Source organism: Centroberyx affinis, unplaced genomic scaffold (genome assembly GCF_046629955.1).
Source record: "Centroberyx affinis isolate AG114_WGS23_722 - 3 ecotype Tasmania unplaced genomic scaffold, CSIRO-AGI_Caff_v1 ptg005081l_1, whole genome shotgun sequence".
Lineage (NCBI taxonomy): Eukaryota > Metazoa > Chordata > Actinopteri > Beryciformes > Berycidae > Centroberyx > Centroberyx affinis.
The window spans coordinates 10,220-33,087 of NW_027282514.1; the positions used below are offsets into that span (position 1 = coordinate 10,220).

At 40.7% G+C, this 22,868-nt stretch overlaps 2 protein-coding genes across 3 annotated transcripts in view; both read right to left on the reverse strand.

Moving 5' to 3' along the window:
* Positions 1-378: 378 nt before the first annotated feature.
* Positions 379-10,112, reverse strand: LOC139666676 (neuronal vesicle trafficking-associated protein 1-like; the record flags this gene model as incomplete). The annotated part of the gene is made up of 2 exons (XM_071545983.1): positions 9,984-10,112; positions 379-489 (listed from the first exon to the last, which is right to left on the reverse strand). Coding segments are annotated over exons 1-2 (240 nt in total), but the record flags the coding sequence as incomplete, so codon positions are not given.
* Positions 10,113-14,666: 4,554 nt separating this feature from the next.
* cpeb4b (cytoplasmic polyadenylation element binding protein 4b) overlaps positions 14,667-22,868 on the reverse strand; it is a 34,739-nt gene continuing 26,537 nt past the window's right edge. For both annotated transcript variants that reach the window (XM_071545959.1, XM_071545958.1), the window contains 3 exons: positions 22,433-22,547; positions 20,869-21,050; positions 14,667-19,373 (listed from right to left, as the gene is read on the reverse strand). In XM_071545959.1, coding sequence (XP_071402060.1) covers positions 19,146-19,373; positions 20,869-21,050; positions 22,433-22,547 — 525 coding nt within the window. In that variant the 3' untranslated portion in view covers positions 14,667-19,145. The remainder of the gene's footprint in view (positions 19,374-20,868; positions 21,051-22,432; positions 22,548-22,868) is intronic.

Genomic DNA, 22,868 nt, shown 5'->3' on the forward strand with positions numbered 1-22,868 from the left:
AAATTATTTATACACTAGCAGTCAAAAGTTTGGACACACCAAATTTTTCTTTATTTTGACTATTTTCCACATTTTAGAATAACAGTAAAGACAAACAAATCAAAACTATCTTATATTTTAGATTCTTTAAAGTAGCCGCCCTTCGCCTTGATGGAAAGGCAAAGGCTTGGGAAAGAAATTCATACACAGGCATCAACTTCACTATTTATATTTGTCTAAGAAACACTTTTCAAGCATTTAAAGCACAAGCCTTTAGATCAAAATGGCTTTAAGGTGATGAAAAACATAGTACATTCAATCAGGTGTCAGAGTCTTTTGACTGGTAGTGTAAATGATTCACTAATTCCTCTATCTATGGATGAATTCATCCATCCTTACCTTAAGTCTCTCGGACACCCCGTCAGTGAAGCTGATGGTGAACTCCTCCACCTTAGGAACCTTCAGCCTCTTCTTCTCTGTCTGGTACTCCGTACGGGTTTTCACCACCACCTGGAGAACAGAGAGGGCCGGCAGGTTAGTACTCAAGAATGGAGGTGTGGATGGAGGGAGGGAACGATGGAGGAATGAGCTACCAGCAGGGAAGAGAGAAGAGATGTTTGAATCTGACTCACAGCCTTTGTTTCTTGTCAACGCCCTTTGCTCTGTCTACGATCTTTCCTCCAACCACTGTGTATGTTCTGATAAAGCAGAAACGGCATAAATAACAGCAATCTTTCAAAAGAAGAAAGAGACGGGGAAACCACACAGTCCAATATCCTAAAATTGCAAGGATGGATAGAGTGATGGATGAATGAGTCGGTTGCTATTAGATACTGAATCTGGTGAAATATGAAAAGATACACACACAAAACACACACAATAGCACAATTGTCCATATATCCTGAGGATCACATCCTCAGGATAGCTAAATCAGCTAAATCAAAAATTGGAAGCACACACTAAGGCTTTCAAAGTAGATTTGCACTCTTTGCATTTATTTAAACATTTATGCACAGTCTTCTTCATGGGTGTGTCAAGAAGAGGAAGAAGGCTGCGGTCGATGCGCAGGCTTTAAATAAATGTAAAGAGTGAGAATCTACTTTGAAGTCTTTAGTGTGTGCTTCCAATTTTTTGATTTAGCTGTAATTAAGCCTTCCGAAATGCACCGCAAGCTGGAAACAAACAAGATTCCTAGAAGTTTTGTTTTTTTTCAGCTACATATCATGATATAAATATCCAAATAAGCAAACCTGGGTCTCAGAACTGAAGTTACCCCCAAACGCCCCCAAAAATACAAAATATCCTACAGGAAACAGTGGTGCCAGGCATCTGTCAGAGGTCTGGTTTAAGCTGCGCTGCCCTGAATCGAGGCCCCAAAATCAGAGACGGAACCGCTGTGCTCTGTAACAGCAGCCAGAGGAGTAGTGCTGCCCTGCCCCAATACTGTCAATCCAGCACTCCTCAAGCAAACAGGTTTAGAGCTGCAGTCAAAATACAGCGGTCAGGACGAGAGGGACAGAGGGAGGAGAGACAGAGATAGAGAGTGAGAAAGAGAGAGAGAGAGAGAGACAGAGACAGAGATAGGGAGGAATAGACTCAGCAAGTAAATAATCGATTATTATCTTTCTCATTTCAAACGTTCAGCTGTAGTGTGGAGGGATACTGGTAATCAAATCCTGGAAAAGCTTGGAAAATCTGGTTGGGGAAAGTGAACGGGGAACACTCTCCACTCCTTCAACAACTAATGTCGAGGTTCATTTGAGCAGAAGACTGTAGAAAACTGTACTGGGCAGATAGCAGGTGTGAATGTGTGTGGCTGTGGGAGTGTGAAGCAGGACGCTGATGAAAGAGAACATGCACGCTCTTCCACTCTTGCCTGGATAACTACAGGTTTGCTTCGAAAAAACAAATGCTAGTCCTTTGTTTTCCTAATTCTGATACAACTGATTAGTCTACAAATAAAAAAAGAAAGGGTATAAAAATGTATGCAATTGTAGCATAAATGGTTTATCAATTCCTTACTCGCAGAAGCTACAGAATAATCATCCACAGGAATATTTCAGGAGGTTTTTTTTCATATCTACACTGAATGTACAAAATATTAGGGTCATCGTCCTGATATTGAGCTGCAACCCTTTTTGCATAATCCATATCTCAATCGTCTCAAATCTTAAAAATCCTTCTCTGACTCGTCTGCTTCTCTTTATCTACATCTCCTCCTTTGTGATCGGTCTAGATTTAATAAGGGAAATCAATGAGGGATCTTACCTGGATTACCTGGATTCAGCTCATCAGTCTACTTCGTGAAAATTATTGTTTTGTACATTCAGTGTATGTTAATGTGTACCAGAGGAAAGGGGAGATACAGAGGAATAGCATGCACATGACAAGGCAGAGGAGAGGCAGAGGGAGCGAAAGAGAACAATGTCTCAATGTCCTTGTAATCCTAATTGTGCTGCTTCTGAGCGACACTGAGTCACTTTGACACAAAGGGAGGAAAAAAAAAAATGCTGCTGTGCACACAAGCTGGCTCCACTATCTGAATAACAAAGCTGTCGGTCGGCTTTATGGAGCTCTTATCTAAGTGTTGAAGGCCGCGGTAGGTGTGCAGGAGAAGACAGAGCGGCTGATTGGACCCCTGAGGCTGCGGAGCCTCGCGGGCTGCGGAGCCTCGCGGGCTCCGGCGCGGCACCGCCACATTTCAAACTTGTCACAGTCATAAATAACGTCTTAATTTTTGCCCCGACTTTCTCATCCTCTGACTCATTTCGCCGTTACAGAGCCTCTAGGTTCCAACGCACTACGTCGCTTCATTACTTCGTCTGCCCTGTAGTCGACATCCCGCTCCCTCACTTCGTATTACCTAATAAAGCGGCCATCAATCAACGTTGCCTCATTTACACAGGCCTTCGGCTGTCAACAGCTCATAGAAAATTACTGAACACTGCACCTCCAGCACTGATTAGCCAGGTCCCCACACTGTCTGCGAACTGCTGAATTTATGAACAATAAAATTTTGTCCCAACAAAGCCCGGCGCAAAATACATCATATAAATGACGCAGGCCAGAGCACTCCTGATAGAAAGAGTGAAAACATAATCACAACTCACTCACTAATTAAATCTACTATTTACAGCAGCACAGACTCGTTTATCTCCCGCTGCAGTTTCCTGTGAGAATCTATTTGCGGAGACTCAAGTGGTCATAAAAGAAGAGCAATTTCTTGAAACTTTTCCGCTCGTGGTCCCCATTCAGCCGCTATTACGAGTGAGAGCAAGCCGTATTTATTTGTGCACTCTTCTTGGCTTACTGTGACCTTTTAATATCGCTTCGACTGACACAGAGTCGCTTCTAGATCTGTAATAGGCACCACAGAGCAAGAAGCAATCCAGCTTCTGTGAGGAATACGTATCTAAAGTGACACTGGCCACTAACTGTAAGCAACGCAGTGATGTGATGCTGAATGTTTTTGAAGTCGGCCGGAATTGACTTATGTGAAATGACGCACTGAAAAGGTTATGAGGTTTTATTTTTATCAGCACTGAGAATGAATGAATGAATGACACGATGATATATGACAAGTAAATTTCAAGAAAGATACATTTTAGCTTGTCAAACTGAGAGATTAGGCTTCTCTCTCTCTCTCTCTCTCTCTCTCTCTCTGTCTCTCCATCTTCCTGTCTCAAATCACAGTATTTTCCTATTTCATTTTCCCTGTGGAAATGCTGTCAGAAGTTTTCTTTTTCTCCCCGTCTCTCTCTCTCCCCCCCCCCCCCCCTCCTTCTTATTCCTCAGACCTGTTATCACTATGATTGCTGCTTCATTTTTTTATCCCCCAAGACTGAGCTGCAGGAGAGTTCGTCTTTGGTGGAGTTGCAGTGTGTGAGGCAGTTGCAGACATTCTTTTGACATGTTTGATTCTAGTCTTGCCTTGTGAATAAAATCTATATAAAAAGCGGTTTCCAAGGAGATCCAGCCTTTTGGTAGCTGTGGTGGCTTGACATACGGTCTAATAGGACCGACTGAAGATATAATCAAAGGTTATCTCTTAGTAAGACTTGTACAAATGAAGAAATGCATTATAAAATAAGACATCTACTATTTGGAAAATCTGACACATGGGAAATTAATGAAATACTGTAGCTATCTTAACACCTTTACTTACAAACTAGCACCATTTTAAAGGATGTGATTATGTATATTTTCTATGATATTGAGCGATAAGAGACAGGCCTCATGCCCTCGTTTTGTTTAATTCAAAGTGCACAAGATACATATTGTTCCCTCGTTTTGATTAATCCCTACCCTCATTTTCATGACTTCCTAATTCGTGTGAACAAATTAATTAACACGTTCATAAATTTGCGCATGTTTTTAAAGCGTCTGCTCAATTTAGCTCCCGCAACAAGTTCCAAACTGATTTCACTCACTCACATAATTAGCTGAATATAAATGATTGCACTGATGTTTTTAGTTTAATTAATAAATAAGGGTATATTTAGTTAAATGACGCTTTTGATAAGGTATAATGGATAGATTTGTTGATTAAAAAACAACTTGGGGCATTATTAGTAGTAGGAAACACCTGACAACTGACATATTGAGAGCTAATGGGCAATCCAACATGACGGCTCAGAAAAGAGGTTGGTGTTATAAATAGATATGTAATGCATGTTATACAGCTACACACTTTGTATGGGGCTCACACACACATTTGCATAGAACATGCTATTGAGTTAATACATATTTTCCCTACAGGACGGCCACTCCCAGGCTCCACACACAGCCAGACAGATACATTTGGAAAGAAATTATATATAATTTGCGATTTTTTTCAAGTGATGCATCTCATCATGACAACACATTGAAAACTATTTAATGATCCTTTACAGAGTTAACATGCTAATCCTGCTTCCTGGAATCCCCCTCTCATTTATGAAAACAAGAACACACAGCGCAAAGAATGAATGAAAGAAACTTAAAAGTGACTCCAAAGGAGCCGAGGAGGGAAGGAGGACAGGATAAGGATGTGAGAAGAGAGACAGGTTGAATGGGATCAGAGAACGGTTGGTTGTAAGAGTCTTTACACGGTCTGCTGCTGCCTTTGAAGTGTTCCAGCTCTTTCTACCTGAGACGCTTTCTTCTCTCAGACAAGAAAGGGAGAGAAGACACTCAGGCAGATAGATAGATAGATAGATAGATAGATAGATAGATAGATAGATAGATAGATAAATTTCAAGACAACCAATCCCATCACTCAAATGTCTAACAGCAAGCTAGGAATCCTGTGTGTGTGTGTGCGTGTGTATGTGTGCGTGTGTGTGTGTGCATCCGACCTGCTCTGTATCAACAATCACACTAACCAGCCCCGGCCTCGATCTTTACAAAAGCCGATTGATTCAGTTGACTCTTGTATCGAACTTTTCTCTTCTCTCCTCCCTGACCTTCTTCCCTTCCCTCCACTTGCCTGTTGCTCTTTTCTCTGCTGCTAATGATTCCCTCTTGTGCAGAAGGTACATCCCTATCTATCTATCTATCTATCTATCTATCTATCTATCTATCTATCTATCTATCTACCTACCCAACCACCCACCCACCCATCTATATATTTACCTATCTATCTATCTATCTATCTATCTCTCTATCTATCTAGCTATCTAGCTATCTATCTATCTATCAACTAGTGTGAGGATGTGTGTCAACGTTTGTATTATTATTTTTTTTGTACTTTAATTTCTTGTACATTTGCGTTTCAGCCTTTTTGTTTCTTTGTTGTATTTGTAGAAAATATTTTGGCTACTCTTGCACTAAGCTTTCTCCATCTTTCAAAAATGACACATTGGTACAACATTCTTTTAAACTGATATTGACTATTCTATGATAAAATGTATTTTCATAAGTCAAAACGGACAGTTCATGCTAATTTTTCATGGTTAATATTAGTTAATAGCTCGGTTTTTGAAGTTATTTTGCCAATAAGCGTATGTTGAATTTTGTAAATTTTACACACAGACTAGTCAATTAGTCATTCAGATAATAACCCACCGACTACTGTGAAAAAATAGACTTCTGCACATCCCTACCATCTATCTATCTATCTATCTATCTATCTATCTATTTATTTATTCACATCCACCCTTCACCCCTGAAACCACCAGCAATCCAATCAGGATATTGGTGACCCAGCGGTGGCTTGGGTGGCGGTGACGTGTCCCTGCCCAGATGGAATCAAATCTAATACCTCTCCAATCCCTCAGCCTCAGTAGGCCACAGCAGCGTTATTGTGTTTGTGTTTGTGTGTGTGTGTGTGTGTGTGTGTGTGTGTGAGTGTGTGTGTATGTACAGACGTATGAGCACGGGGCGTACATATGTGTACACGGGTGTGTGGGTGTGTGTGAACGTACATGGTTGTGTCTACATGTGTCTACATGTGTGCACATGTGAGCGTGGATGTGTTTGTATGCAGTTCATTACCAACCCTGCCGTCACCGCCCCCGCCCCTGCAGATATCCCTGGGCAACCCTGTAGCCGGGGAGGTCAGGCAGTCATCAGGCCGGATCAGGGTAAAAAACAGCTGGGGTCGATTTGTAAAGCTGCTGATCTGAGGTGCGAGTCAAGTCACATGATCCAATAAACCTGCCTTTAGCTTTAAAAGAAAGAAACTGGTCCCAGGCCAGATCCTAAAAGCTTGATAAATGTCTGACTCTGGCTGGGTGGGGCGGGTGGCAAAAACACAACAACCTGAAGTTCAGCGAGATTAGAGAGATTTTGATCACATATAGATACTGCTGGTGAGAGGTTTGTTGTATTTTAAGGTTTACTGGTATAAATTCACACAAAGGTAAGCCTTTCTACAACACTGTTATTGTCTTCAAGATAGAAAACTGCACATGGAAGCCTCATTATAAAACTCCTCAATGGGAACTGGCATAAAAAAGGCACTAAAAATACCATTACATTTTCTTACACCATCACAAAAGGACAGAGTAGTGTAATAGGTTATGATCCATACTGTATGGGGGAAAAAAAGGCTCTGCATGCAGGATTTCCACTAAATGAACTGTGATAGCAACCATCGGCCCCCCTACGCTCCGATGTCTAATTACAGATTTCATTATTTCCCTTGGCTTCTGTTGTGTTCATGCATCACTTAACCAGGAAGACAAATTTTCACACTTACTACTGGAGACAAATCCAAAGATTTAGCAGCAAATTGACCTTTACAACTCCCACACTGTCCCATCGAAAAAGCAAATGAATTAACAGGCACGTTCGTAATTAAAGAGCGAACTGGGCGACGTTCATTACACAATGTATATACTGTTCTGTGGAGTTGGCACCCATAGCTCCCTTCAAGTATGGAAAACACAATAGTTTGGCGACATTTTGTTCACCTTAAACCGGCTCATACAGTGGCTGAGCTAACAATTTCTCAGTCTTGTGAGCACAAACCAAGTGAGCAGCATACCAAATCTGCAACAGCTGTCAAAAAGTGTATCCAAAAGCAACAAGCAACAGCAATCCCCGTCCCAGCGTCTCCTGAGGCATGTAAAAATTCATTGATAGTCAACAAAACAGCAAGCCTTCTTCTTTCCCTGCTTTCCCTTTCATATGTCAACAACAATAACTCACTGGTGTTTTTTGCAGGAGTTCATACTATACCCAAGTTATTTTCTCTCTCTCTCTCTCTCTCTCTCTCTCTCTCTCTCTCTCTCTCTCTCTCTCTCTCTGCTTATTCAGCTGCCCCTTGGGGAAACAGACTCCCATGGCTTTGTAACTTGATGACACACACACACACACACACACCTGCCTCATCGCACACCCCTGCACACACACACACACTCAGTACCATGTTCACCCAAAACACACACTTGAGCGATCACACAGTATGGTGACACTGTGACACTCCAAAGTGTGTGTGGGTGACTGTGTGTGTGTGTGTGTGTGTGTGTGTGTGTGTCTGTGTGTTATAGTTTCAATCCAATGGCAGCAGTGAGCATGTAGTGATATTTTCTAGTCTAGTGGGATTGATTTCAATAGGTGGCAAATGACTGACAGCTCACTGAGTATAATGTCATGAACTGGTGGCTGCTGACTGAAATGATTTGTCACTCACGCACATGCCCACACACACACACACACACACACACACATACACACACATACTGTACCCATACATACACACACTCGCTCCCTCAACATATGCATGCAAGGTCCATTCTGAATGTAAGTGCAGTGCAAGCGCGTCTTCCTGTGTGTTCTTGCGTGTGTGTGGGTGTGTGTGTGTGTGTGGGTGTGTGTGTGTGTGTGTGTGTGTGTGTGGGTGTGTGTGCATAGTGAGTGACAGCTCTCCCCAGTTAGCAGGTATATGAAATGGAAAGAGATTGTGCCGCCCTCAGCAGAATACACAATGAGGGTTCAGTCGGAGCCGTATGCTCCTGTCTGTAGCAGCGCCAACGGACAGTCGCTTTGGGATTTCTTTCAGTTTTCTGTGATGCCTTGACAAAAAAAAAAACACACTTCAAGAGTTTCCTTCCAAAATGAGATATCCACCTTTTGAAAAATGTGACACCACCTACTCTTACAAAATCACCTAAATTATGATGCTTTTTAAACGACAGTAGGTAACTTAAGTGCTCGTCTGACACAATAATAAGGCTTTTACACTCTTGATTGTCTCTGTTTTAGAGATATTTAACGGTGAACTTCAAGTAATTGCTGTACTTTCTGTCCCTAAATGGATATGTAGTGTTTTTTGAATGAAACTCTTGGCAACGCTGGCACAGTTTACTGCAGTAGAATTGTGACAATTAGTGAAAACTGCAGTGCCAGAATGTTTTTTAAAGGCTGCGGGGGGTATTAAGCGGCGAGTAACTGGCCAAATGTCCAGGTCGTTGCAAAGTATATGGTTTGCAGTTAACGGTTACTTAATGAAATACAATTAAAACTTGTGATAGCGGGCAGGCCTAGTGGATAGAGAGACCTGGGTGTTGGCAAGCGATCAGTGGTGTCCGAGATAATGTGCAGACAAGTAAACAAATGTTGCAGCGCCCCCTTTAGGCCAATTAGTGCTATTTTTAAAATGGCAGAATGGAGTACTGAGATGCATTACTCCCTTACGTTTCGAGAATATCCAATCAGTGATGTCCAAGTTATTGTGCGTGACGTACAGAGAATTAAACAAACATTGCAGCGCCCCCCTTAGGCCAATCAGTGTAATTTTGAAATCCGATCAGAGTCTGAGATATTGATCCATAGTTGAGACCCTATGAGATGAAAGCTTACCAACTGCTGCCTGTCACAAGAATGAATGTTCGCAATATCATCTTGGAGCGCTACAATAGATATTTGATCCATGACCCGGGGGGGGGAAACACACATTCATATTACTGTAAAATGAAAAATCTCCCTCTACTCTCGAAACGAGCCAAACAGCATCCCACAATAGATGCGTAATAAAGCCTCTATATGTGCCATGAGCATCTATGAGCTCGCCCGTCGTCTAATTCCATTAATTTTCATAATGTGCAATCAGTTCAGCTCTCTGTTCAGACCCCGCAGAAACACCAATCAGCTCTCCATGTTGAACTGCGACCATGGTAACTGGATTAACTACTGCCGGAGCAGTTACTATGGGATGTCGAGATGATAAATGACAGTCTGTCTGGCTCCAAATCTGTCTCCTAATCTCAGCTGGAAAACAAAGGACACGGCTGGGAGACAGCTGAGATGAATGGATGTGTGAATGAATGAAAGGATGTGGGTGTGTGTGTGTGTGTGTGTGTTGGGGGGGGGGGGGGGGGGGGGGGGTTGTTAAGCATAAGAGGGTTTAAGGACAGCGTAGGTCAACGACATAGAGTAAATAGACACAAGCAGATTGGGAAAAACAGTAAATAGATGCACAAACAGGCAGGAAAAAACTCTCTCTCTGTCTCTCTCTGTCTCTCTCTCTCACACACACACACACACACACACACACGCACACAATTAGGCTAGTCTCTCACCTTGTCAGGTGCTTGGCACTGGAGGCTGCCAACATCCAGTGGAGTGATGAGGGGCACATTCTGAAAGCCATCCTCCACACTCACTGGTTTGGCTCCTTTGTCTTGAAGATTACTCCCTAGTTTCACCATCTTTCACCGCCCTTATATATTCCTTTATTTCCCAGAAGACTGCTCCTGTGAATAGGAGAAAGAGGATGAAGGGTTTTTTTTTTTCCACAGTCTTTCAGATTTTATAAATGAAACCTGGCAGAGATATGATGGAAAAGATACTAATAAAGACGCTGGATATGATATATTGATCATATTTGAACTTGATTGTAGCCTCAAAGTACAAAATGAAATAAAATAAAAAAATCTATATCCAAAGACTGGCTGCTTTGTTAAGAGGCATGAAGAATTTCAGAATTGGAGCCCGCATTTCATTTATCAAGCAGGACAAAATACACACAAAACAATCAATAGTCAACTGATAAAACACTTGGAAACAAATTCTGTTTGCGCTATAATCCCGCCTCGGACCGTTAACCCCCCACAAAAAAAAAAAAACGGCAGCACCAGCAGCATCTCCCCCACCTTCCTACATGGCAAAAAACAACACAAATCCAAACAACACAAGTTACTTACAATTGATCCTCGTTTTCGGTCCGTCTCCTGTCTGCTGCGGCAGTGCTGTGGCTGTTCAAACCCGGAGACAGGCGGCGGGGAGCGGGTGAGGCTGCGGGCTGCTGATGCTGATGCTGCGGGTGAAGCAGGCTGCACCGCCGGAGACAAACTGGATGTCTAGCGGCAGCTTTCCTAACAGCAGGCAGCCCAACCCCCTAATCCAAACACAGCCTTTCACCCTGCGAGCTACACCGAGCGACTGGAGCTGCCGCTAGGGGGATTTTGATCTTCTTTTTTTTCAGTTTTTTTTTTCAGTTTTTTTTTTCCAGTCTCGTTTTGTTCTGCCAAACTGGAGGCTGAAATTAATGTTGCCTTCCAGTGATGCTCCAAAACTCCTACATCTGAAATTATAATTCTGACATTTCAAGTGATTTTGATCGGGTGCAAAAATAAAATAGACCCAGTTACAAAAGAGATTTTTGGTGTCTGTAGTTTTTATTTTCAGAAATTAACCAGAACGGAGAAAGAAAGTGTGCATCATGCATGTAATTGATGTTTTAATTAATAGGCTATGTAGCCAAGTTAAACAAAGGGTGAAATGAAAACATACAACAGTAGGCCACTAATTATTTACAGAGAATGCCAATAATATAATGCAACTATGACAACCAATTATTGACACAGCCTCCATTTTCTCCGCCCCCTAAACGTCACATCTCGGCAACTCGGGTATCTTTCCCACTTTCCTCTATTCAGAAGAACGACGCTGCCCACAGCACTTGAAAGCAGCAGCGGTAGAGCGGCTTGTATTGGTTTACAGCGCCATCTGGTATCTGATATGGGCGCTACAGCAGGACCAAGACTCGTTTTTGACACAACGTTTCCACCACGAGAGGGTGTGCAAAAATACAGTAGAGAGAGAGAGAGAGAGAGAGAGAGAGGGAGAGAGAGAGAGAGAGAGAGAGAGAGGTTAATATTATATTTTGCTGGTTTGTGTCCTCAGAAACACAAGTTACATAAACACAGTAACACTGATAGTCAGTAGACAGTGGAGGCACAGCAACACATACACACACACACACACACACACACACACACACACACACAATAATACATGGGAGGGGAGAGAGAGAGAGAGAGAGAGAGAGAGAGAGAGAGAGAGAGAGAGAGAATACTTTGACATTAAAGAAGGTGTTCTGATGTCAGGTTTGGAAAACACAGTCTGGAAGTGTGGAGTTTTATCCATCATGTGAAGAATGTGGCACCAAGTCTTTCAAAACGATCAATAGAGCAAAACTGAAACAAATTATGATGATTTTTCAAGGATAGTAGATAACTTCCATCCTTGGCTGGTAAAATCATGATGATATTTTAGAGATATTGAATGATGAATTTCATTTAATGTTTTTTTTTTAATATACTCCAACAAAATGTACATATAATGCTTTGGAAATGAACACATCAAATGTACTGTAGCTCTCTTCCTCCTGCTCTCTCTCCCTCTCTCTCTCACTCTCTCTCTCTCTATCTCTCTCTGTATCTCTCTCTTACACACATGATCCTGTTTTCAAGTTTCAGTCCTTCAGGATCCATGAGACTTGACACCTCACATTTTTCTCTGTCATCCTGTGTGACCTAGTTGAAGGATAAAGAGGTGATATGATAATCCACAGTCTCCCTTTCAGGACATTAAAGGTGCTACGTGGAGCATTTTTAAACACCAATATATCACTGTCAAATTAATCATGATACCTTGGTATGATTTTTGCAAACAAATTAGATCATGGTTGAAATGATTGGTAGACTTTATTTCATGCTATTGTTAGTGCTAGTGTTTCCCAAAATTAAGACCACATTTCCCATAAACCCTGTTGCTTCCTGTTCCTCTTTCTCTTGAAGAAGAAGATAAATGAAGAAGATAAACATGTTGGAAGTGATTTTTCCATCGGCCTTTCAGTCGTTCCACCGTCTGCCAGTGTAAGAAACTCTCAAAGCTCTAGCTCTCCCTTAGCTCTCTGTTTGTGCTGGAAGAACAGTGGCTCTCTTCCTGTTTTGTGCCATAAAGCAATCCAACAGATTTCCAGCGATATCCAACCTGGTGTCACACAATGTAAAATACAGTGTAGAGACCGGGAGAGGATGACAATATTCTCAGCGATGGTCTCCTCCATTTATGGTAATTACACTAATGTCCCTAAATTAATGTGGTAATAATTCAATGATGCTTTAAATAAACACATTTAAATAAAGCATCTGTTGTTAATAGCATTTGTGAGTTATCAAGCACAATTCTGATGAATATCAGACTAGAAGAGTGTGCTGAAAATGACATTTTTAACAGTATATATTTATGTATACCTGTACCCTAAGATAAGTCAGAAACCCAAATATCTGACAGGCATCTATCTATCTATCTATCTATCTATCCCTGTCTTTCTTTTATGGGAAGCATTAGTGCTCTTAGATGGAAAGGAACTATATAAATTATTAGTAGTCTGACAGCAGCCTCAGACACTCTAAGGCTGTATTATATACAGTATGTGTCAGCAGTCATTTCTCACTATAACATTTGATTATCATCAACAATCACAAAACATGTAGATACTGTACACATGAAGAGTTCTGTTCCAACATGAGATATCCCCATGTGAGGAAAGTGACACCTACTCCTTCAAAATGACTGGTAGCACCAACTAAAAAAAAATATATATGGCTCTGTTAAAAGAGGAAGCTTAGTTGGTGGGGACAATTATAACACTTCTACACACTGTGTGGTGAAGAACTTAGATATTGTTGAATTGAACTCTTCACATCTAGCCTTTTGTTGTGTTCAGTTCCTCAACAGTGCAGGATGCAGCCAGCTGGTGGAGTTATTGAGCTGTAAGTATGAAGTGAGTTTGGTCAGTGTTTCCCTGGAGTCTGAGATAACAAACCAAACATCTCACCAATTCATGATCCACTCAGTACTCCAGTCTGGATCAGTGGATGTATAGCACAGATTTATGGATCCGCATCATGAATGATGTAAGTGAATGAGTGAATATGCGAGTTGTGCATGAGCTTTCCTCTGTGTTTATGCACACATGAACTGAGGTTATATCAAGAGTGGGTGTGTAGGACCTCTTCACAAGGCTGGGTAGTGTGCGTGCGCGCGTGTGTGTGTGTGTGTGTAACCAGAGTCCCAAGCGGTGCACTCAATTCAGTGGCCTACTTTTACACAGACTCTTGTTAGACATGGATGAATGTGGACAAGACATCAACAGTTTAGACCAAGCTGGTATTTGTTTTAAAATGCCAAGTTTGTGAATTTTACCAAAATCTTAGCAGTAAATGCTGAGGTCTAATGTATTAACTACTGAGGTCTAATGTATTAACTACTGAGGTCTAATGTATTATCTACTGAGGTCTAATGTATTATCTACTGAGGTCTACTGTATTATCTATCTATCAGCAGAGGCAAAATGAGCTGTGAAATCAAACAGATCAAGTCTGCTTAACATACTAGGATTCTGCAGTAGCTCAGCAAAGAAATAATTAATGGTAGCAAAATAGCGGCTCATAAAATATTTACCGAACGCCTACTTCGAAGCCCGTTTTAGCAAATAGTTAAGGTGGCAAGGCGCTAATTGCAACCTGCTTTGCTTGTGCTTCATATGGAGAGGCGCTTCTTTGACTCATCAAGTCTCAGCTGCCAGAGATGGAAACACTGAATGAATGCATGTAATGGTGGCTGTCAGGTCTCATCTACTGTCAGGGGACAGTTGAACATTTAAAAGGGGAATGGCACAGTCTGATATTACATTACGTACAATAATATTACAATATTACGTTACATAGAAACACCGAACTGTGAAGACAATAGGGAAAAATGTGACACAACATGGCAGGTTGCCCATAACTGAAAGGTCATGGTTGCAGGCAACAGACTGTTTTCCTTTTGCCTTTGAGCAAAACACTGAACACTCTCATGCTCACTCAGTTTAAGTCTCTCTGGACAAGACTGTTAGCTAAAAGCCTAAAACATGTAATGTACTGGAATGTAAATAAGCACACAAGCACATAATTTCATCACAGTTAAGTTTTATTTCATTCAACATTTCACATTACAAATATTTAAAAATTATGCATACTGTTATAAATAGTTGGCTGCAAACAATTAAATAACATTAGATTTTTCTTTTTCGTTTCACTAGCACTTCTACAGACCAACTCCTAGAAATATGGACATATCCGTATTACATAACTTAATTAGAAAGGAAAATACAAAAATAGGAACTTATAAAGTGAAATGACAATAAAAATTAAGGTGATATCTTAAGTAAAAAATGCTATTAATAAATACAACAACCTTCCCATACACAGTTAAAAACTATTGAAATTTTGCCATTAAGTAACATCATTAACAGACAAATATTTAAATATTTATTTTCCTTCAGAAAATGTGAACCATATATTGTGGAGCACAATATAGCAATTAGTAAAAACTAGACACTTTAACATATTAAAAGCTTCACCTCAAAAATATAACAAAAATCTGATCAAAATTATAAAAATCAATTATACATTCCAATTAAAAATATACCAATAAACAGCTAAATACATTATTGACCTAATAATTACAATGCAATCAATCACAGTAGCTTGAAATAAACAAAATAAGCAAATGAGCACAAAACCTTTAATGTTTTAAAAATAACTTCAATTATTTATATTAGTACAAATAGTTTGATTTCTTTTCTTTTTTACAAACACCAGCATGAAAAGGATTACAATAACAGTAGAAAATGACTGTGAAAAACATATTAACATCTTCTTTAATTAAATGTCTGCAATTAAAAATGGCATTAAAGAATTACATTGCAAAGAGTCTTTATCTGGAAAAAGGTTCAAAAGAAGTATTGCACATAACAACTTGAAGTTAACTTGCAACATTTACCACATTCAAGTCTTTAAGCTCCCCTTCCTCCAGATAGGTCTATAAGATCACCTCGACAGACAGCGGGGATGAGTTCTCAAGTCTTTTAAACAGTGTTCTATAAGGATGCTCAAAGTCCTGCACTGCCAAATCGATTTAGAGTTTGTTTCTGTCTTGTTTCTCGTCTTATTTCTCTGCCCTGTGCATCCTGCAGAGGTCTGCGAATGGGGAAGCGAGGAGGTCGACACACGGGGGGAGGAGGGGGGTGGGGTGGGGGGGTGAGGTGAGGTGAGAGTGGGGTCGGGGGGTGTCCTTAACAACTTAATAGTTGAGAAACATTTGGTGCACACCACAACAATTAATTTTTAATAGCTAATTCATGTACTTGTCATTTTCTCTTTTTTTTGTCATGCATGCTAAGGATTACAATAGGAGCTAGTTGGCAAGTTCAAGAATATATATATATTTTTTTTCAAATATTAAAATATCTAAACACCAAACATCCATTCTTGTGATACGAGATTCAGCGTTAAGCGTGAACCAAATTTTGCATTCTCCTTATAATAAGTTATATTCCAGCTATGGAGAGGAAACCAAGACAGAAGTTACCATTTTCCAACTAGGATAGCCATTTTTAGAGACATTAACATCAATTCAAATTATTACTTTTTTTCTCGCCATGCTGTTATCGACCAGATTGACTGGAAACATCTAGTGTACGAAAGCTAAGACCAAGAGAGCAATACACTTTGGTCTCTCCTCTGCAGATTTGAAGTCGCATCAACACAAGTGCGCACTTAGTTGTAAAGATTCCTCAGCACTGAAATGTATAAAAAGCATAATTGAAAATAATATATATTGAAATCACTCAACTTTTTTTCTTAAAATGAACATTTCCATATATGCAGATCTCTCAGTAACAAAAGTACAAAAGCTACCTTTCACAATGTGAAAAATTGAGGTATTGCAAAAAGGAGTTTCCCCATTTGTGAAAAATGTGCCTAAAATGACTGTTGGAAAAAGAAAAAATATTTAGAAAAGTAGTGCATAATAAATGTTTATATGTGCATGACAAAATAATTTAGCTAGAAAACACTGTACCAAAAATCAGCAGGCCATGTATAAAATAATCTTTTTTTTTCATCTCATTTAACAGCAAATTCTTCACAAAGTGTTTTTACTTCTAAAATGCTCACCCACCACACCCACAAAACTAATGTCCAGGGTGCAAAACTGGTGCCACAGCACAACACCACGCCGATACGAGTTCTCACTAGTGTGTATAATAATCAAGTTTATAGTTCTGTACTAACTCCCTGACATATTTAAATGCTCGGCTAGTAGAGTCGGATACCACTGAGTGACTTAAAACTTCAAACAAATGTGAGGATTAGTTTTACTTTTGCTGTCTGAATGTGTACTGCATGTTAATTTTCCCCCAACATGACCAGCTGGCAGACCTATTTGAGACAAAAACAACAACTGCCTATCAACATACACACCTCCATCTTGAGCTACGGAGAGTGTGAGGCCTGCCTGTGTGTCTGCAGGTGCGCTTAATAGGCCCAGTTGTTTTTCACTGGTGTTCTCCCGGGTTTTGACTGCACTGTTAGATATATATATATATATTCAAGGCCAATCTTTGGTTTGCTGGAGTCCATCTGGGCTTGACAATTAAGCAAAATTGGGAATAAATGACAGGTTAAAAAACTATATATATATATGAAAAAACTCCTTAAAAGAAACAAGAAAGAAAAGAAGAACGAAAACGTAGACAGGAAATGTGCTACAGTATGACCCACTACTGCACAGCCATCTTTGGTTCCCTAAAGCCACTGGGTACAACCTACTGGAAACTGCAGTCTTGTGTTAAAGAACGAACTGCATGTGGGTCACAAGTGTGTAGTAGTAGAGCACATTGCAGAGACTATCTTCATTTATGCTTCAAAAACACTGGATGCTGAGTTGGATTAGCTCGGCTGGAGAGGGGATAGAGGGTTCGCCGGAAGGGCAGATCCCTCTACGACTCAAATGTGTGCAGATGATTTGGAAAATCAGATAAACTTTTAATTGCTTCTTTCGTTAGACGCGGCTGACTCTTGGATGCAAAGTAGACCTTTAAGTAAAGATTTGGGAGAATTGCACAGATGCATTTAAAAAAAAAAAAAAGTAATAAAGACAGGCGTTTCTCATCAGATGAGTAGCCCCATGAGAACTGCAAGAAAGGAGGCCAGTCGACCAGTCTTCTTTCGATGAGCTACCTTCACCTTAGTCCTGAAGACCTGGATTAGAGCCCCTGTGTTTAGAGACACAGAAGGGGGGTCTGATCTATGGATTTGGATCCCCAATATCCAGAACTACAAGGCCCCACCCTCTGCTAGCAGCTAGCTCAGCAGCAGGAGCCCCAGGCAGACTTGAGGAGGGGGAGTGGGGTCGGACTTATCTCTTTACCGCCAAGCCTTTCCGGCTCTTTGTAGTCTCCCTCCGCCATACATTCCCCTAATATACTGTATACTGTACGACGCTCCGTTCTGTCCCTAGCACAACCCTGGGTTGGATTACAAAAATATGGAGGTGATGAAGCAGTGAGTACAAAACTGTGCCAATGACATCACACTCTGCCTGTTGCATCACTTCCCTTTGATTGTGGTTCCAAGGAAAGGAGAACACCAGCGGGCGTTAATCTTTTCTTTCATTTGTTTTTTTTTTGTGTTTTTTTTTCTTAAATTGTATTCGGCACATTAGCAGCTGAGCTTGAGGTATTAGTTTTTGCATGTCAAAATGGAGATCAAAACCCAAATGCGTGTTGCTGAAAATCGATTTGTTTTTTTCAAGTAACATCAAAATATTTGTATGGTCTTGGAAAACATAAAAAGAGGTTCAAACATTTTGATCTGGGAGGATAGAAGAACCCATTTCATTCTGCAGTTTGCCCTCTATTCTTCAAACTTAATTGAGATTCAGCTTTGGTTAACTACTAAGGGTCTCATATACTGTATTTGCACACTTTAGACAGGAAATAAGTGCACTCTTCTTTAGCAACACCTTTCTCAATTCACATGCTCTGGAGCCTCTTGTATCAAAATGAAAATTAATCACACCTCTTAGAAATAAATAGCCAATCATATACTAGTTGAATAGCGTTTGCTCTGGAGCCTCATAACAAAATAAAAAGTAATAGCTCTGCTAAGAAATAAAAGCTCAATCATATGCCAAATTAATATTATTTGTTCTGGGGCCTTTTATATCAAAATTAAAATCAAGCATACTGCTTAGAAGTAAATGGCCAATCATATGCCAATTGAATAGCAGAGTACCATCTCTCAACCCAATCTTTCCTATATATACTTTTTGTGGACTAATAAAAAAATATTTTAAAAAAATCAAATGGATAAATTAAATTATATTACACATCTTTTTCGTTTTTCCTTGCTGGACATATTTGGATATAATTCCAGTTTTTCTTTTCTCTTCTATCTTCAAAATATAGATATATATTAACTTAAAAAAATGAGAAAAGGTTCAGTGAAATTAGAGCAAAAAGGAACCAGCAACAGAAAAGTGCATTTATTTGTACAATGATTTGCGACTCCTGCACTACCTCCCTCCTGCTCCCCTGTTGCCTCTCCCTCTCCGTCGTGCGCTCAGTTCCAGCGGAAGGAGATGTGGCGGGGCCGGTCGCCTCCCTCCTTCACCAGCGGTTTGTGAAACTCTCGCCCGGCGCGGGAGTGGATGGCCGCCCAGCAGTACTCGCAGTAGTACTGCAGACAGGTGACGTTGGCGCAGAAGAACGGCGCGAACTTCCCGCCGCAGCGAGTTCCCTGGCACTCATCGCACAGCTGGTCGTCCAGCACGTATGGCTTCACTTCCACCTGCAAAGTCAGGGTCGGGAAGTGACACCATTTTAGCAATGTTGATTCCTTTACGATCCCCTTAACGATACAATTCCTTAAAGTAAGTAAGATTTTACTGTCCCATAGCACAAAATGGCCGTAGTATCTGCAGGGATTTGATGAGATTGTTTAGCAATACCAGTGGCTCAATGATTACTTGGCCAGATGTTGACAGTTCTGACTTTCAAAACTGACTTTCCAGCCCATACTCTCCCCAACCAATGGAATTTCAAGAACCCCCAATCTCTTCCCACCACCTACTTGCATCGTCAACTGGTCAATGATGGTGGATGGTGCTATGCATTTCAGAATGCTAAAAAGCCTCTTTCAATGTGCAATATGCAAATATGCAATGATTAAGCAGCATTATCACAGTATTTTGCATGGTGATATATTGCCTCTTGTTTCTGCTGGATCTCTGCTCTAATTAGTCCACTGTCTGCTCTACAGTCTCTATTGTGAAAATGTGACTTTAATATTTGTGTCACTTACAGGCCACCATAAGCTGTCAATGTTGTTGCAATGCCTTGGTTGCCGATAGAGGTTGATAAAAGTAATAGATTATTTAATGGCCGTTCCCTCATAAAGTCTGAAACTGAATTGATTTGAAATTCTACCAGTCCGAAATGCTAATGACATAGTGAGGCTCGGGGTTAGCAGAGTGCATTCAGCTTCAATTCTGCGCAGAACGGAAGCAGTTGCCTTGTAGCTGATATGCTCATAGCCGCATAGCAAGGACAAACTAGAATCTTTATGGAAATGTAGCCACACTGTCGGTGTCTTCTGCTTTGCATTTGCCACACTCGCTATGTTGCTATACAGTTCAGGTAGGAAACTGCTCCTGTGCTGCGGAAAACTGAACTGAACACACTTCCCCCAAGATCACAATGCCTTCCAGTCACTCACACAGCATACAACAGAAGAATGGAGAGCAAAAGAACTTGATCGTAAATTAAAAATTATGCATTTTGCTGTATTTAAAAAAAAAAAGAGCAGGGGAAAAACTGATCATTAATAACAGGAATCAATAATGCAAGTGTGTTTTGATCTGGTTTGCTCTGGCAACATTGGAACTGGTTCCTCAATCAGTTTTTCAACTGGGTCTCAGTTCCCAACCCTGCCTGCAATGGGAGGGGGAGACCCAGCATACGCAGGTACAGAGACACAGTTATGTATGCAATGCAGAAAAAGCCCTTTTATACTACATGATTTAGTTTCATCCAACAAGTCAAAACGAAGCTAAAAAATATTCTACTAATAAGCAAATGGATTCTGTATATCCTCTTGCATTTTGCACTCTTGAACGAAAGCACACAGCACCTTTTATCTGTTTTGTGCCACCCAGAGAAACGGGGCAGAAAGGGGGAGAGGAGGAGAGAAGCAGAACAGGAAGTGAAGTGTGGGGGAGATAGATGGAGGAAGAAGGGGGCCGAGAGGGAGAAAAAAAACGGAGGTCTCTTTTCCTTCCACTCACCCGTTTATCGATTTCTCCATGCTGCAGCTGTACAAAGCGAGCGCTGATAGCAGCAATGTAGCTCTGCTGATTAGAGAAGGCGACGCGCCCCGCTCCCTTGGGGTACTTCAGCTCGGGGTCTGTGTCGATGCCGGCGTAGCAAACCCCGCCGTACAGACGGTCCATGATCATGGCCAGCTCCACTGCAGAGGGGGGGAGACACACGTGAGCAGCATGTACACAAAAACAAATTTGAACAGCAAGAAGACACACACAAACAGGCAAAATCCACCAAGTCAGGCAGGTGTAGCGAATACAGACGCAAGCACACACACACACACACACGGGTAGAATACATAAACTGATGCAGATGTAGCCAGTAAACACAAACACACACCCTGCACTGAGTTGATGTGAGTTGTTGATCCGAGAGCTTAAGCCATCAATACAGATGGATTAAAGTGCAGCAGAGTTTGATGGTGCAAATATGAGCGCAGGGTCCAATGGACGGCCAGTGGGTCGACTGCAAAACATATCCATCCTAACCAGTCGAGTCTCGTATTCGGTCTTAAAATCATATTTTGCTTTAAAACAAGTGCAAAATTATGCCAAATGGGGAGAGATGCTACCACTTTTTTTCCAATGTAATCCAAGACGCTTCATTCAGGGAAATTCTTTAAACAAGCTGATTTGCTTTGGAAAAAAAGTGAAATAATCTCAAGAGATGGCAGATTTTTTATAATAATATAATAATAATAAGATATTTCAACCAAAATACTTAACAGGGTCTTAAAATCTGTACTGCAGTGCATGGGTCTTATGACCTTGGCCAATGCTACAGAGATGAAGTCCATATCACAGCAGCCCAGAAAACATTAATACACAATACATATAATATTGCTATTGGGATAAAATGGGGTTTGATATGCAACACAAAACAACGTGGCTCAGAGAGTATTTTTCTGATAGGGTCGATTGTAGGTCAAAGCTGATTGCAGTAACAGTGTAGTGCCTCTTTTAGCTCTAGCCTCTAGCAGGTCTGATGTTTATTATGAACACAAGCTGATCGGCTCTCAGTGTTTCATTGAAACAAGCACTTTGTTCACAGTTGGTGTTTCAAAGACTGGGTGGAAATGAAGCGGAAGAAGCGGAGGACGGGTTCTTAGTTTTGCTTATTTGATGTTTCTTAAAAACATATGCTAAGCATAAAATGCATAGCCACATAGATGTTTAATAAACATCATAGATAGCAAAAAGAATGAACAGATCAACATAATAGCAAAATAGCGAAAGCGATCCACTTTTTTTGTGTTCTGTTTATCCTTTTGACATTTGTCTACTGAGAACTGTTAGAAGATTATATAGGCTATATCTTTTTGATGCAGAAATGCCATATAAATATTTAAGGCATTTCTGTTTTAGAGGATAATGACAGGAAAGATGAGAACCAGATGAGAACACCAATACATAGTACACACTTCAACCATCATTGTAAATTGCGATGGTAGATAAATATTTGTTCTTAATTCACCTGCCTGGTATAAAAAAGGGGTTATATAAAAAATACAATAAAAATCAAACATACCTGCACGGAGAGGGCGAGGGACTCCTCCTACAAAGATGGTCTTCCTGGGGTCCAGAGGCTGGGAGCCGTCCATCACAAAGTCGCTGTCATTCAGGTTCCACGGGCGGATCTGGACCTGTCAAACACAGAACCACCAGGGTTCAGACTCTTTGATCCAAGAAAGACACAGTACAGCCTCGAATACAGAAACCACAAGGATACAACAGCTCTCATCTCTCTCTCTCAAATCTAACTGGTAAAAAAAAGTGTATAAAAAGTGTAAGAGACAGTGAGTTATTATACGTATAGAACTGCTATTATGAGCAAGCGGGCACAGTGACCTGCCTGTAAAGTCAAGTAAAAGTCAAATCCATGAGTATTACCGAGTTCAGTATGAAACAGCAGGAGACATGAGCAGATGGGCTTGTTGTGTTTAAGTGTGTGTGTGTGTTTACAC